Consider the following 12,330-nt stretch of genomic DNA (forward strand, 5'->3'; position numbering starts at 1 on the left):
CCCTACAGTCCTTTTCTCCACGTGTTACAGGTGGGGTCTACACAAGATGCCAGGGATAGAACAAGGTGGTGGCAGGGGGATTGTGTGGGGGGAAACATGGTGCTGGTGATCAATCAGGCAAACCAAACTGAAGAGCTCACCAAGTATCTGTCTTTCCCAAGGCTCAGCAGCCTGGGCTCGTTGCTGTCCAGGTGAACACCGAACAGGAGGCTTCTGATACTGTTGCGGTGAGCGCGAAGTCTTGCCAAATATTCCCAGACCCTTTGTCCATCTTTGACCACCACCATGTACACGGCCACGGTGAAATTGACATCCTAAGGGAGCAAGTGCAGAAGTTGTTCCCTTAACTTTAGGAGCTGGGACTTATCATGGTGGTCTTCAGACTCATTTACCTTCAGTTATCCAGATAAATCTAAGCGCCGCAGAGCAAGCAGGAAGAGTGATGCCCATTCTGGATTCTGGGAGACTGAAGCTACTGGTGCATAGATGAAGGTGGAAGGAGAGCCTCACTCTCCTGTGTTCTTACACAGTTCCCCTTGGAAAACAAAGAGCCTGTGTCTTTTTGGCCTTTGCCCTCCCTACTCTTTGTCTAGCTACAGAAAATAAAAGGGTCTGATACAGAGCAGTGGCGGAGAGCAGCCTGCAGGGGGCGCTGGTGTCTGTGCCGGGTGCCAGGATGCTGCTGTGTGTGCAAGCCAGAGGCCAGGCTGTATGTGAGTGGATTGCCAGGGAAAGATGGCCTGGTAAGGACCTTCCTCATCACCACCGCCACCACCACATCTGACAGAAAGACAGACCAGGGGATGAACAGAGTCACTTCTCTTAAGATCACATGCCCTAGTCACATAGGGAAGGGACAGAATACAAAACCCTGAGGAAGGATGTTGAAATCAATCAGTCAATAACAAGGCTTCCTTGTCAAAATGGTCAGAAGAATGAAGGATGGGACATAGAGACAGGGTTCCAGAAACACAAGTTGGTCAGCCCCGGGGGTGGGGGGCTGCAGAATCCAAGTCTGAGTGTTCTAAACCCCCCTCCTGTCCCCTTCCCTTTGTGTCCCACTCCCCCCAGACCCCTCGCACTGAGCAGAGGGGGCTACTCACGGCGGTCGCCATGTAGTTGGAGTCGTGTGAGAAGCTGACATGTGACACACTGCTTTTGGAATATTTGAAAGGCTCTGAACACTCGTTTTCTAAAGACATCGCATCGAGAATATAAACTGTCCCCTCGGTGAATCCAGCTCCGAGCAGAGCTCCTGAAATGACAAGCCCGGGAACGATGAAGGGAAAGGGACTCCCTTCCTTCGGAGAGCGAGTCTGCAGCAGTGAGGAGGAGGAGCCTTCACAGGAAACTGGGGAGTGAGGCAGCTTGGGAAGGAAATTAAGGCACAGCTGTGTGAGGCACAGCTGGCTGGGGACAGCCCCTCTGGGTATCGTAGAACCTGTTCAGAGTTTGAGTACCTTCAGGGTTGTAGGCCAGAGACTGGACTCCAAGCCCCTTCTCAAAGGCCCTGCTGAACAGATAGACCTTCTTCTCGAAGTCCCACACCTTGATCATTCCACAAACACTCCCGACTGCGATGAGAGGTTGGTACGGGTGGCAGGAGATGGCATAGATGGCATCCCTGGGTTCCACAAAGAGCTTCTCAAGTTTGGTACCATCCACCGTCATGTGGTACACAGAGGCATCAAAAGTCCCGATGATAAAATTCCTGTTTGCCAAGGAGAGACCCGAAAGGACCAGCGTTTGCAGGGAATGGCCACACCAGCCTTTCTGCTCTAGCTGCACACGAACCGCTCTTGTTGTCTCTAATTTGGTGACATTATTAACCCAACATCTCCAAAAATATACCACCAACATGCAACAGCCTCCATTTGCAAGTGAAAAAAAAAAGCCCACTTTTCCACATGTAAATTGAGTCATTAAGTATGCAGATGGACAGTCAGTCATACAATTAGCTAATCTACGCATGCAAATATTCATTTGTGTATGCAAATATGGTGTTGGGCGCGCATGTACAGCCGTGCTGGTAAAGACTGCAAGGGTAATTAAGCAGGCTCAGGGATAATTCAGTCTCGAAATGTTCTGGCTATTAATTACCCAGTGCCTTTAACCTCGGCGGCTAGGACACACTCGGCTCTAAGAATTGAGGCTAACCCACGGCCCAGGACTCCAGGCAGCCGGAGTGGAGACGAGAGCCCGGGGATAAAAGCCTCCCAGCTTCCAGTTGCTCAGGCTCCTAGATAGTAAAATCTTCCATTGATTGATTTTAAAAAATCTGATACTGATTGCAATCAGCCAAGGAGCCATCTTCGAGACTAACTGGAAAGGTGTGTTCCTTCGATTCTCTATCCTGGGAACAACAGACACGTTGGGTGCGAGCCCGAAAGGGGGCACCAGCCGTTTCTCGGCCATCCCGATGGCTAGATCCACAAACCACTCACCTGATAACGAAAAGGTCACCTCTTAGGGTGCAGTCTGTGGGGAAGTTGGACTTCTCGGTCGTTAAACTTGGTAGGGTCTTTGAAAAGGACAGAGACCTTATGGCAGTCAGTTTGAAGTTGCTGTACCAGTTGACAATGGAGAGGGTGTGATCATAGAATTTAATGTTACCCTTGACGTCACCTGTGACAATGTAGCTGAATAGAGAAAAACACAAGGCGGTCCCTTAGCATTAACGCCAAGGGCTATCCATGGCCCGTCTGTGGCAGGCCCTGGCACGCTGTCCAACGAGGCTGCCTTTACTGCAACCCCGATTTTACATCTCCAAGGCTAAAGAGAAGTTAAGAGATTTATTCAAGACCCGGCGATGGTGGCACATGCCTTCATTCCTAGCCTTCGGGAGGCAGAGGCAGGCAGATCTCTGAATTTGAGGCCAGCCCGGTCTGTAGATCAAGTTCCAGGACAGCTAGGGATAGACAGATACCCTGTCCTTAAAAAAAAAAAAAATCTTTTGCTGTAATTATATAACAAATACCACTTAAGCCTATCTGGGCTCCTTGTCTAGAGTACACAGGAGCCCGGTGTGCCTAAAGTAGAATGGCATATTCTCTCTTCCGGTTCCAAAGTCAGCCCCTTACTGCGGTTGGGTGACTGCCATATGACTGCAGATGACAATGGACAGCTTTCCCACGTCACCTAGGCTGGGCAGGGGGACACGATCTGCTTTCTAGGAACACTCCGCTGTTAGACATCATAAAGCCACACCCTGTCATCACGGGCAAAGGCAGCACTCAGCGACAGTGCGGCTTTTATTTCTAGCCCTCCAATCCATTCTCGGAGAGCTTTTTAACATTTTTTAAAGACTTTAAAAGAATTCTAATGACAGAGGGAGAATAAATTTCCTCGGATGTTAGGCAGGCTGATTAAATGAGATTTCTGATTAATAAGCAAGGCATGTGGGCAGAGTAATTGGCTAGGGCTGCCTTTACTGCCCTCTGCTGGGCAGAAGCGGCAAAGCTCGCCCAGTGTTTTGTGGAGGGAGAGGGAAGCCAGACCTAGTCTTCTAGCCTCTTCCCTGCAGCTAACTGAAGGTCACCCTAAATATCCATCTACGCTCTAACAGGTCTTCTCACACCTCTGAGATGACGACTGCATATCTCTTTGTAAAGGCACACACGCACGCACGCACGCACGCACGCACGCAATGACTATCCAGAGCCCCGCAGCACTGGAGGAAGTGACTGGGCTCAGCCGAGGGGACTGTGCAGTAACTCCAGCCATAGAGCAACTTCCAGGAACTTTTCTAACACACTAATGATAGCTGCTTTGTCTTTTTTTTTTTTTTTTAACCTAGGGCTCCCTGTGTGCCAAGCAGTGTACATGAAGCCCTTATAAAGTTACTGGGGTGTGGGACGGGGTGTGCAGTGTGTGTGCGCAGGTCAAAGGACAACTCCAGAAAGTCAGTACTCTCCTTTATGTGGGTCCCAGGGACTGCACTGAAACCACCACGATGTAAATGCCGGAGGGGGGCTGAAAAACGTGAACTAAAGGAAATTTTAACATTTGCGAGTGAGAGGCAGGAAGACAAGCTTAGGACAGGGCCCAGCTACAGAAAGGGACTTTGTCTGAAGGAACCAATCAGAGGGAAAAAGCTCCAACACACGGTACATAATTGTTCTAGTGCAACCAAAATACAAAACTACCTGGGTTCTATTTTTTTTAATTGTTTTAGATTTTTAAAAATGGTTATGTGCACGCGTGTTTTTCCTACGTATATGAGTGTGTGCCACATGCATGCCTGGTGCCTTCAGAGGTTAGGGGTGTTGGATCCCCTAGAAATGAGGTTGTGGATGATTCTAAACTACACTGTGGATGTGAAGAAATGAACTCTGGTCTTCTGAAAGAGTAGCAAGTGCTCTTAATAGCAAACAGCAAGCCTCTTGTGATGTTTCTTAAATATAATGTATCAAAGTTTGGGGATTTTAGTAGCACATAAGAAAAAGGGATACCTTTTGTTTCACTAACACAGACTTTTAAAAAATGATGTGTGTCTGTGAGTTTTTCAAAAGTCTAGATTAGGGGCTGGGTATGGTGGTGCACACCTTTGATTCCTGCTCTGACAAGGGAGAGGCGGAGCTCTGTTGAGTTCCAGGAGAGCCCAGCAATGCATAGTGAGTTCCAAGCTTGACAGGACTTTTCAATGAGACCCTGTCCAAAAATAAGAAAAAAATAGAAAAAGAAAAGAAAGTAAAAGGAAACATAAAAACATAATAAAATCTAGTTAGTGCTAATAAGAGTTAAGAAGAAAGAATGAATTTTTATCCTGAGTCTCAAAGTTCTCAGTCCTTCTGCTGAGAGGCAGCTAATTCCCTTGGTTAATTGCAACTCTCCCCAGAAATGCTCTATGCGCCTTTGAATCTATATACAAAAGGGGTCTAACAAAGATCCACAGGCACCGGGAACGCTGAGAAAATAGTCTTCTATGGGAAGACCATTGATTGGCTATCCAATACTGGGTGCTCAGTCCAGAAAGTGTGTGCGTCCAGACAGCAACATACACACTGTGTAGGTTGTATCTATTCACTGGGGAATAAATATTGTATAAGATGCAACAACAACTAAAAAAAAAAAATTCAGAGATTTTTCTCGTGAGATTCAGAGAGAGCAAAGGGGGTTACATGGTAGAGATTTAGAGGAAGAAAACTATGTAATTATACAATATATATAATATTTTATAATATATATAATTTATATATAATTTATATATAATACATAGTATAGTGCATATAATAATATATATTATAAATGTATAAATAATATATAATTTATATAGTATGTGTAATATATTATATATAAATATATATTATATACATACATATGTACATACATACATACACACACATATATATATAAAACAGAGGTCTACAATAGAGTGTGATCTTCACCAGGATCCTCCCTAATAAAGCTCATTACCTGTCGATGGTCATGAGCACGGTGATGGCCTCCTTCTGCAAATGGACCAGTTTACAGGGCTTGATGAAAGGGAAGGCTGAGACGGAGGAGGACGATGGATAGTGTATATCCCAGACAACCAGCTTCCCTTCCTTTGTTGCCGACAGTATTTGTGGTAACTTCAAGTGAAAGACGGACTGGCTAAATTTCCCCACAAGTTTGTTGAACGTCTGTGTTTGGAAGACAGGTTAGTTGCAGTCAGTAATGACAATGAAGACAGAACCAAAGCATGTATCCGTGTGGCATTTTAAGACATTGTAACATACATGCAATGAGACAGAAAGAGAAGGAAAAACAGAGATGGCTGAAAACCCATGTGCTGTGCTCGTTACACTGCTTAAATTATCTATTTTTACTCCACCTGCATTGGTGTTCTGCTTGCGTGTAAGTCTGTGTGAGGCTGTGAATTACAGACAGTTCTGAGCTGCTCTGTGATTGCTGGGAATCGAACCCAGATCCTCTGGAAGGGCAGCCAGTGCTCTTAACCAAAGAGCCATCTCTCCAACTCACCAAGTATTTTATTTAACCCGATCGAATGAGTGGCTGATGCCTGCTTATACCTGTCCAGCTTCTGTCACGGAGTCTTTTAAACCTGTAGTCAGTCATGAGCAGAAGTATGCTCTGGGTGAAAAACAAAATAATTGCCTGATGTCCTTTGACGGTCAGGTGTTGTCCCATCAGAAGAAATCGTCTCAACCCTTAACATAGGGATGCTTTGGTAAGACCCCTTATTCATGCATGCTTGGGCAGATAAATGAAGCATTCAGACATCTTTCCTTTGCGGTGCTTCAGAGACAAAATATGGAACCAAAAGAGGGATGGAGAGATGGCATAGTAAGAGCACAGACTGTTCTCCCAGAGGACCTGAGTTTGGTTCCCAGCACCCACGTAGGGCAGCTCACAGCCAGCTGTGAATCCAGCCCCAGGGCATCTAATGCCTCTGGCTTACAAGGAACCTGCGCTCACAGGCTATAACCCCACATGCACATATACACAATTTCAAAATAAAAAATTTAAAAGACAGACAGACAAACAGACAGATAGATAGATGAGCTGAAATAAAGCCCTTCAGTGAATTTAAGAAGGAAGGATGGATGGAAGGTCAGTCAGCAGTTTATCACATGACACAGCAAATCTGCTATGCCCAGTGCCCTCTTCAAGAAGACCCTAGGTTTCAATTGCTGTGGTAAGACACCGTGACCAAAAGCAACTTGAGGAGGAGAGGGTCTATGGGTTATTCAGCTTGAACTTCACATCACAGTCTGTCATTGCAGGAAGGCAGGTCAGGAACCTGGAGGCAGGAGCTGAAGCAGAATCCTTAGGGGTGATGCCTACTGGCTTGCTTGCCCTGGATTCTTTCTTTTCTTTCTTTCTCTTTCTTCCTTTCTTTTTTTAAATTTGTATTGCTTTGTCATTTGAAACAGGGTTTTTCCGTGTAGCTTTGGCTGTCCTGGAGCGCTGTAGAACACATTGGCCTCAAGCTCACAGAGATCTGCCTGTCTCTGCCTCCCCAGTGCTGGGATTAAAGGCTTGCCAACACCTGGTGTAAGACCCCCAAAGTCTTAGTCTAGGTGCACCGCCCCACAGAACGCAACCTGACAATAGATCAATGCAATGGCAAGAGGTTTATTTTGATCCAATGTGTGTGGGGTTGCTCAGCCTCACAGGGAGAGTCAACCCCAAACTCAAAAAGCATGTATCTTTTATACCTTTGTATGAGGGGGGTGAACTACTACTATATTGTGGTTGGTCAGCATAGCAGCAGTATAATTTTAAACTGTTTGGTCAGAAACGGGAGAGGAAGGGGGTTGAAACTTTGGCAATAAGGTTGTTGACAATTTACAGTTCTCCTTGGAGTTCAGTACAGGGAGGGGCAAAGGGGTTATTCCAAAAGCAGTTATTTTTGTCTTAACTCAGCTTGGTCAGCACAGCCTGGTTATTCTGACCTGTCCACTAAAACTTTGTTTCCACATTTTCAAAAAATTTGAGGGGTTTAGTCCAAAATGATGATGTATATTTGGACTTTTCTATGAGACCCTGTGGCTGTTAGCCAGTAAATTCTGTCCTTGTATAATTTCCCAAGAATGGGTGTTTTGGAAAAGTCTCAGACCCCCTAAAACCTTCTTTTTTACATTTCCCTTTATATTTTTCAACATTACTTTTGACATTCCACTGGTACCACCATCCCAGAGATGACTTCACCCACAGTTGGGCTGGGCCCTCCGGCACCAATCACTAATGAAGAAAATGCCCTATGGCTGGATCTCATGGAGGCATTTTCTTAATTGAGGTTCCCTCCTTTCAGATAACTTTAACCTATGTCAAAGGGACATTAAAAAAAAAAAAAAGCCAGCATTTTGTCTCCCACCTCGAAAACGGAAGGATTCAGAGGTCTTTCTCTAGCAGGATCATGTTCGTCTCAGGGCAGGCATGTGTCCCTGCAAGTTGCTTTTGTCATTTCAAACTGTACTGAGCATCTGTTCTTGGCAGATTGTGTTTCTGTGGGTTCTCCTACCTGCCTTCTGTAACCTGAGCACCAAGCCAGCTCTGCCACGGTCATCTGTGGACGCGTGGGTGTGCAGACTGCCGAAAACTCCACGTGGACCGCTCTGACCGAGATCGGACAAGGTGATACCTTGCTGTTTTATTTCAGCTCACACTATGAGCAAATGTCCTTCCTGGCCTCTTCAGTGTGTCTGGTTGGTGATGTCGGTGTTTTAACTTACCCTCCTCCCTGGAAGGGAGTGCTGTCTAGTTTCACAACACCTGCCTTGTGAAGGAAACATTGTATCCTATGGTCTGTACAGGGTACAGTTTGCTGTGAGTACCTTGTTAATGAAACTACATATGTAACTCAAAAGTGCTTGCCTAGGTCACTCCAGACCCTGGGCTCTATGAAGGAAGGGTAGTAAATCAAAGATATTCTCTTTTTCTTGCCCTCTCTGCGTCCCCCCAGGGGGGCGGTACGTTTCCTATGTACCAGCCTCGAATTTGAACAGCCTGAATCCCATGATCCTCTCTACCTCATTTGTCCTGGGAATTACAAACATTCACCATCACATCTAGTTTATGAGTTGCTGGGGACTGAACCCAGGGCTTTTGTGTATGGTAGGCAAGCACTGTACCAACTAAGCTATGTCCTCAGACCCCAGTACTGTTGGGATTTTCTTGTTTAGTTTTGTTTTTTTAAAGATTTATTTATTTTATGTATGTGAGTACACTGTAGCTGTCTTCCAACACATCAGAGATCCCATTGCAGATGGTTGTGAGCCACCATGTGGTTGCTGGGAATTGAACTCAGGGCCTTCAGAAGAGCAGTCAGTGCTCTTAACCACTGAGCCATCTCTCCAGCCCCCGTTTAGTTTTGTTTGAGTCACTGTGCAGTCCTCCCTGGCCTGAAACTCACTCTGTAGACCAGGCTGACCTTGAACACAAAGATCCACCTGCTTCTGCCTCCCAAGTGCTGAGATTAAAGTCATGTGCCATCTTAAGGCCCTCGATGTTACATCTAAAACATCTTTGAAGCAGGAGCCCACGTCAAGTATGGCCGAAATAGTACAGGAACTGTTTACTTCCTTCAGGAGCAGTGGTTCGCTGTTTCCTAAGTCATTACTGACAGAGAGATTGTAAGATGTGACCACGAAGAGTCATAACTGCTGACTGTATTTCTTACATTCTCATTTGGAAAAGAAATAAAGACGCAATAAGCATTCCTAAGAAGTGTTTGTTTGTTGGTTTGTTTGTTTGGCTGGTTGGTCCTGGGGATTGAGCCTAGGAAATACCATCTTTCCTTGTGTCCATTTATCTCTTCTCTATCTTTTCACTTGGGCACGCCCTCTGCCACACTTAATTCTTATTCTTTGTCAATATATACACACATTACAAAATCTGTCTTTCCTCACACTAATAATATCTTTTGGGGGGTTTGTTGGGTGTTTTTGTTTGTTTGTTTGTTTGTTTGTTTTTCTGAGACAGGGTTTCTCTGTAGCTCTCTGGCTGTCCTGGAACTCTCTCTGTAGACCAGGCTGGCCTTAAACTCGGAGATCCACTTGCCTCTGCCTCCTGAGTGCTGGGATTAAAGGCGTGTGCCATCACCACCCCGACTGAATCCTTCCCGAAAGGTTTTATTCTATTTTTACAATGCTTCTATTATTTTTAGCAGACAGCTCATTATGGATAAAGCATCTAAGCAAAACTGTTCAAATTCTTTCCCAATGGCTTCACATTAAGATATAGCCCACGCCCACGGAGTGTCTGACATGAAGACACAACAGGAAATACTCACTTTCTCTGTTAGAAGCGGGGCACTGTGAGCAAGTAGACCCTTGTCTTCAAACTGGAAAGCACAGAAAAAGACGTTACTATTTAAAGACCAGGCTGCCAGGGAAGAAGCCGTGTGTGCTAGCTAAACCAGAGCACATGTGCCCAAATGGGGTCGGAGGGTCCCAGTTCCTTTAAGAAGAAAGCCTGTCGCCTGGGGAATATCTAAAAGCTTTTGAAAAGAGACACAAATCTGTTCAAAAGCCAGGCTTGACTGTGCCTCCGTGTGGCGGCTGGCTAATGCAAATCTGAGTTCCACACTAAAGAGGCTTTAAAGAACAAAAATAAACACCCAAAGCGTAAATACCACAGATGGGCACCTTTCCTACAAGTCTGCTTTTGCTTTTTTCTTTTTTTAAGGTATTTCAATTAACATAACATCAGCCATTAGCCAAGAGATAGGTGTCCTCGTGGGTGTGGTGTTTACAGTGCAGTACAGCAGCTATCCCCACCATGCCGGGGAGACCTACAGCCACTCCAGTCCTGCTCTGCTCAGCCTTGGGCAGCGCTGGCTGGACTTCAGTGGGTTAGTAATACATAAACAAACGAAAGGAAAGATAGGCAGGGGTGGCTCACACCTCTAACCCCAGCACTCTGGAGGCAGAGGCAGGCAGATCTCTCTGAGTTCGAGGCCAGCCCAGCCTACAGGGTGAGTTCCAGGACAGCCAGGGCTACTGGCTCTCAAAACAAAACAAAAAAAAAAAAAAAAAAAAAAAAAAAAAGACAGGCAGACAGAATAAATAAAGGGCATGAAATGAAAAGGAGGGATGGAGGGATGCTATAGGGGAGTAGATAAAGAAGTTGATGGTTCATGAAGGAAATATGAGAAAGTAGTTGGTGGTCCATGAGGGGAAGAGGAGAGGGAGTTGGGTGCATATGGTCAAGGTGCATTGTTTGCATGTCTAAAAGTGTCAAATGATAAACTTTTTTTCTTTAAAAAATATTACTTTTTGAAATTTGAAACAGAGTCTAAGGCATAAAAAACAAACCCAACCCCACCTTTGGACTTACGAAATGAAGACAAATAAATATTTGCCTCATTACCCTCAAAAACATTAAATGAGATTAAATTATCTGCCTCTAATCTAATATGCTAATTTCTAATGAGGTGAAGATGAATACCATAATTAAATCAAAATGTTTAAAAATATGCTCCTGTGTCCTAAAGAGATGCAAAGTTACCATATCACAAAACATCTGTGTACTCAAAACCTCAGCCTCGGTTTCCATCCACACTTTGAAGCACTTCTGCCTCGACTTACCCAGAAATAATAGACGGCCTGTGTCTTGCTATTGCTCACCAACTCTTTGTTGTTGGCGGGGTTGAAGATGAGGTGTTCCTAAAGCGTAAGGCATGAAAGTATATTTTAAAAACATACAAACGAACAAACAAAAAAAAAACAAACCTGTTTCTCACCACTTCAGCAGGGTGTTACAATTAGATAATAATTTTAATTAAAAGAAAGGCGAGCAGGATACAGACAAAACACAAAAGACTTGGAACCTGGTAAACAAGAGAATAGTGTTTAAATACTGGCTGCAAAGTAAACAGTGTGAGATGCGCTCATGTTACAAGTGTTATTTATTGATTATTACAACTCATCATCTGTAACAAAAAATAAATAAACCATACTCACTAGTTAGTTTGTTTTTCATTTTTATTCTCTTGGGCAATGAACCCAGATTGTCACACAAGCTAAGCATGTGCTCTGTCCTTGAACAACAGCTCTTATACCCCGTCGCTGATAATCTTTATTCTGTGGTCTTTTAGACACAAGCCAATGAAGGCACATTTCCGAAGCTGACAGGGACACAAGAAATCTTGGAACGAATGTGAGGCTTTGGAATGGGAAATCTGACTCCTGCCAAGACAGTGAATGGCGTGAGCGAGCTGTTGGCGCCCTTCCCAAAAAAATCAACTCCGCAGAAGCTAAAGTGAGGGAAACGTTAAATGTAGAAACTAAACAACAACCAAGACAGAAATTCCTAGGGACACCTAGTTATAGTGGGAGCTGCGGCCTGGGATGCCAGTGGCAAGTGCATAAGATGAGGCAAACTATTTCTGCCCGACTCACAGTGCCCACTAACAATGATTAAATAAGCAGCTACATACCCAAAGCACCACCAGCCAAAAGGAGAAGCAAGCAAACAAATAAAAATAAAAAATAAAATAAATCTGTGACCAGTGCCACAGTAAGCCATGCGAAAGAAGCCGGGTCGGCAAGATGGCTGAGTGGGCAGTGTTGCCTGGTGCACACGGCTGACAGCCCGTGTCAAAACCTATGAGGTGGGACGAGAGAACTGACTCCACAGAGCTGCTGCCCGCCTCCCGCCAACACGCATGCGCACAATAACAATTAGTATGAAATTAAGTGTTAAAAAAAAAGTAGCCAAAATTTATTCCGGGGGTGGGGAGCTGTCTGAAAAAGAGAGGGCAGAGAGAGAGAGAGAGAGAGAGAGAGAGAGAGAGAGAGAGAGAGAGAGAGAGAGAGAGAGATCCGAGGGGTGGGAGTGGGAACAGGCTAGTGTTTGCCCCTGATGGCCGCCCCTGTCCTC

General features: G+C 45.1%; 1 protein-coding gene across 1 annotated transcript in view; it reads right to left on the reverse strand.

Moving 5' to 3' along the window:
• CFAP251 (cilia and flagella associated protein 251) overlaps positions 1-12,330 on the reverse strand; it is a gene marked incomplete at both ends in the record, with an annotated part of 68,083 nt that overhangs the window by 34,097 nt on the left and 21,656 nt on the right. Inside the window, 7 exons of the mRNA XM_080941324.1 lie at positions 141-314; positions 1,104-1,255; positions 1,461-1,711; positions 2,445-2,639; positions 5,416-5,624; positions 9,740-9,790; positions 11,037-11,114. Of these exons, the coding sequence (XP_080797450.1) occupies positions 141-314; positions 1,104-1,255; positions 1,461-1,711; positions 2,445-2,639; positions 5,416-5,624; positions 9,740-9,790; positions 11,037-11,114 (1,110 nt within the window). The remainder of the gene's footprint in view (positions 1-140; positions 315-1,103; positions 1,256-1,460; positions 1,712-2,444; positions 2,640-5,415; positions 5,625-9,739; positions 9,791-11,036; positions 11,115-12,330) is intronic.

The sequence above is a fragment of the Micromys minutus genome (assembly GCF_963924665.1).
Source record: "Micromys minutus genome assembly, chromosome: 29".
NCBI lineage: Eukaryota > Metazoa > Chordata > Mammalia > Rodentia > Muridae > Micromys > Micromys minutus.